This window comes from Anopheles bellator, chromosome 1, assembly GCF_943735745.2.
Source record: "Anopheles bellator chromosome 1, idAnoBellAS_SP24_06.2, whole genome shotgun sequence".
NCBI lineage: Eukaryota > Metazoa > Arthropoda > Insecta > Diptera > Culicidae > Anopheles > Anopheles bellator.
The window spans coordinates 2135725-2140216 of record NC_071285.1 but is presented as its reverse complement, the minus strand read 5'-3'; the positions used below and the strand labels follow the sequence as shown (position 1 = coordinate 2140216).

The 4492-nt window shown below is 58.1% G+C and overlaps 1 protein-coding gene across 1 annotated transcript in view; it reads left to right on the top strand.

The window, feature by feature from the left end:
• The window catches only part of LOC131206513 (paired box protein Pax-6-like), a 29892-nt gene extending 25958 nt beyond the window's left edge, over positions 1-3934 (top strand). Inside the window, exons 4-6 of the mRNA XM_058199091.1 lie at positions 2260-2556; positions 2632-2816; positions 3011-3934. Of these exons, the coding sequence (XP_058055074.1) occupies positions 2260-2556; positions 2632-2816; positions 3011-3934 (1406 nt within the window). The remainder of the gene's footprint in view (positions 1-2259; positions 2557-2631; positions 2817-3010) is intronic.
• Positions 3935-4492: the final 558 nt, after the last annotated feature.

Genomic DNA, 4492 nt, shown 5'->3' with positions numbered 1-4492 from the left:
CATGAAATCCAGCTGTCAGCCCGCGCGATGGGCCCCTCGGTTTCTATGCGAGGATCGACTTTTGATCGCTCACGCCACGCGTTTATTCCGAATGGATTAATTACACATTTTCCTAGCTCTAAACTCCGAGTTTCCGAGGGCCCGGTGAGTCGTGCTCACTGAAATATTTGGGCTCTCTCTCTCTCTCTCTCTCTCTGGGTCTCGGTGGAAACTTAATCAATAACACACAACAATAACAATATTTTGATGATAATACTTTCAAACTTGCGGTGCGATAAACTATTATTACCGCCGATCGGTGATCACGCGGCGAAGGATGTGGCGGCCCACAGAAGTTCGGATGATTGATGGTTAAACGTCAGCCCCGCTTCTTTCCCTCCCCCCGCCCGCCCGGGCGGGTGTCGGTCCGAAATATTCACCGAATTCCAAGTCAACGGGGCTCGGGGCCGCGTTTCGAAGGCGTCAATTGCTCATCCAACTTTCAACCCGGGGGCTCCCGGGAGGATGGCCGGGGCTACTATGCTAGGTTTTCTTCGGATCGGTAACACCCATTACCATCGAGATCGATAAGGGCCAACGGTGACTCAGCAGCACAGAGGCAGATCGAGTGTTGGAATCCTGGGATCACTGCTAAACACTCTCTCTGTTGGGGCGGAAGATCGTATCGTAGCATTCCGGACAATCGCAAATCACCGTGCCAACCGTGTCGGAAACTGATCCCTGAGCCCCGGGCCCGGATAAATAGTTGTTTTGGGCATCGCGAGACCCTCACTCATAAATCGGATATTAATTGGATGATGATGGAGCACAGTGATAACAGTGATCTCCCGCTTGCGCTTGAGGCCACGGTCGGTAATTATGGGAACCTAGGTCAGCTAGCAAGCATAGTTCTGCACCATATAAATCTCGTCCGTCGGTTCTTCCGGAACTGAAGCTGTTAATGCGAATTCCATTGCCCCAACAAGACGATCGCTTGAGCACGATCCACGATCCCTACTAGCACTCCTGCTCCGTATCTCGACACTAACGCAACTGTTCAAACACAAGACCCGGAGTCTCACCGACTTGCCAACTGGACCGGATCCAGGTCCCCGGCTCGAGGTGGCTACGTTTTTTGCTGCACTAAGATCGCATCTGCAACGATCGTCCAAACCAACCTCACCGAAAAAAAAGGAGACGATCGCCGAAAGGCTTGAGGGGAGAGAGCTCAAGGTCCCCAGACCAGACCCCAGGGTCAGGAAGTTTGTGGCCACGGAAAGCGAAACAAAAGAATGTGTTAAAAGTGTCATATTATAATCACGTGCCCACTGATTCGGATAATACTTAGAAAAGTGTCTCCCATTCTCGGACCTGCGGGGGCTCGGCGGGCTGGAACCTCCTCGGGGCCTTTTTTTTCCGTGGACCCAATTCTGGTTCGTTCGGTCTCTCTCTCTCTCTGTCGTCCGCCGTTTTCTTGAGATGGTTTTAATCTGTTGTTTTTGGCCAGAGCCACCAGATGAGTCAGGCAGGTCCGAGGTTCCGCGAATTGGGCTCCCGTCCAGCTGCTGACCTTTCGGCCCGTGCGTTCCTCTAATTGGGCTCCACGCGATCTCGCGATCCTAATTTGATGTGTAGCACCGCGTGTTTACAAATACACTCACCCTGAGGGACATGCCCTCTCTCTCTCTCTGTCCCCTTCCCGGGTTCTCTTCGTCTGCTGCTTTGTGAACTCGTTCGGAACACATTTCCGTTGCACGCGTCTTGGGCGAAGGGCATTTAATTTGATCTCGGCCCAGGCCCCAGGCTCTCCCGGCATTGGCAGGGCTTCCAGCGGTGCAGTAGCCGCGTCGGATCATCACCGTCTCGGTGGTAACTCTCGGGACGGGGAGAACGAGAACGGGAGAATCGAGTTTAAATCTCCCGACGCGGCGAAAAGGGTTGTGGTACGCGACTGTCATTGACTTCAGATGAAGTCCTTAAAGCACCGGAATAAATCCCCAAAAACGAGGCCGGGCGATTAGCCCGTGAAATTGATCTTCAAGATCTCCCGGGCGGGCACAAGGGGCCCAGCGGGACACCCCCAGCATTCCTGGGCCCCGGATTCCTGGTAATTCCCTGGGGGGGAGAGAAAATTGAAATCTCAACAACGTTCGGCCATTGTGACAAGCGGTTTTGACTACCGTCGGAAAGGATTATCTGGGCCCCCCCCAACTGGGTCCGAATGAAGACGTCAGCCCTCGCTCTAACCCGTTCCACTTCTCCGCCGGTTCCGGGTTCCAGGTGTCTGCACCAACGCGACCGCACCGTCGGTATCGTCCATCAACCGGATTCTGCGTAATCGGGCGGCTGAACGAGCGGCGGCCGAGTTTGCGAGAGCCGCCGGCTACGGGCTCTACCCTCCGCCCCCGTACGGAGGGTTCCCCTGGCCCACCCCCACCCACCTGTGGTCCCCTGGACAGGGTCTACAGAACATGGGCGGCCAGAATGCGGGCGGAAGCACCACACCCGGTACGATCGGATCGCCCGGATCTGGATCACACGAAACGCTTGGATCTCCCGATGGCAATCGATTGATAGGTGAGTACCCGTTTGACCGTGTGGACACCCCCCTTCCGCCAGCACGCACTAACCCACCACCACCCCTCTCTTCAGATATTGAGGGTGAGGACTCCAACAGTTTGGACGGAGATCAACCAAAGTTTAGACGTAACCGCACCACGTTCAGCCCGGAACAGCTGGAGGAACTGGAGAAGGAGTTCGACAAATCGCACTACCCTTGCGTCAGCACCCGCGAGCGTCTCGCGTCCCGCACCTCGCTCAGTGAAGCCCGCGTCCAGGTACGGTTCCCTTCGGTGCGATCTGCACCCGAAAAAGTTTCCCCCCCCCAAAAATGTCCCGAGAACCCGGAGAGAATTGGGGCTGGAGCCGACTCCAGCCCGCAGACACGTCCGGGCGGCGGGGGGGGGGGGACCCTTTTCGGCGCCTAGTCCATAAGTGTTTGAGCTAATATACTTATAACTTGAACTACTAGGTTTGGTTTTCCAACAGACGGGCGAAATGGCGACGTCACCAGAGAATGAATCTTTTAAAAAGGTCCAGCTCGCCGAGCACCCGGGCGGCGGCGGCGGCAAGTTCCGCTTTCACCCCTGGCTCCCCGCCGCCGCCGCAGCAGCAGCCGCCGCCAGCAGGATCGCAGCCGCCAGCAGGATCGCAGCCGCCAACGGCGGCGGTGGCGGCGGCGGGTTCTCAACAGCAGCCGCCGGCGGGAGTCCGTTCGCCCGGTTCGCCCGGAGCACCGGGAGCCCACCACCACCCCGCTCTCCATCTCCAGCCCAGCCCGCACCACCACCACCACCACCACCACTCCGTGCTGCACCATCACCCGCATCATGCGCTGCACCCGGTCTTTGCTCACCAACCGCCGCCGCCGCCGCCACCGCCCGGGCCAATGCCGCCCGGGCACCACCACCACCACCACCACCCGCATCCGCACTCGCATCACCCGGGGGCGGCCGCCCTGGGAGCCCAGGCGGCGGCGGCAGTGGCGGCGGCCCAAGCGGCATCATTAGTCACAGCATCAACTCCATTATTAATGGGCGGTGAGCATAGCGCCTTCCGGTCGCTCGTCCCCACCTCGGCGGCCGCCCTCTTCGCTGGCCTGTCCCGCTCCTACGCCACGGCGACGACCACCACGACGGTGTCCCCGAATCCGGACTCGCTCCCCGGAAGCCCGGCCGGACCCGGGACGAGTGACGATTCGGACGAGGAGATCAACGTCCACGACGATGACGACGACGATGAATCGAACGATTCCGGGGCGGCGGCCACGAACCACCGGCAACGGAACGGCGGCCGCAGTCGCCACCGTCGACGCCGGCACTCCAGCAGCGGCCCACCGTCCCCTTCCGGATCCGGGCCGCTTCAGCTCACCAAACACGAACGGAGCAGTCAGTGAAGCCCCGCAACGACGCCGACGCCATTTCGCGCGGGGGTGTCGATTACACGACCAGTGTCTATGTGTCTGTCTGTGTGCGGGCGGTGGAAAGCAAAATGGCGTAACACGGTTCCATCACGCAATCGTACCAGGATGGCGACATAACTGTCTCGCTCACTCGCACGCACGCGCTCCCCGTAAATTAATCAATGTCCAAGATGGCAGGCCCCCGCGCGCGTAATCAATTTGACAACCCTTTGGGGGTGTCGAGTGAACATCGTTTTCCCCCCGCCCGAGCTAGCCTCATGGACCTGTCGAATTGGGCTAATCCTGTTAGCCGGTGCCCCGGATATTAATGTGATTAAAAGTGCGCGACACGGGCTTAGAGCGTACTCGGCTAATTTGTAAATACCAAAACACCGTAAAGGACGCAGTAAAAGGTAGCATAAATCAATTCTCAATCCGTTTCCGTTTCAGTGTGCTTCGGTCGAGTTTAGTACATTCCAAACAAAGTAACCTTAGCAGTGCATTCGCGTACAAGTTCGTTCAGTTCGTTGAGTAGAGCGATAGAGAGCCGGC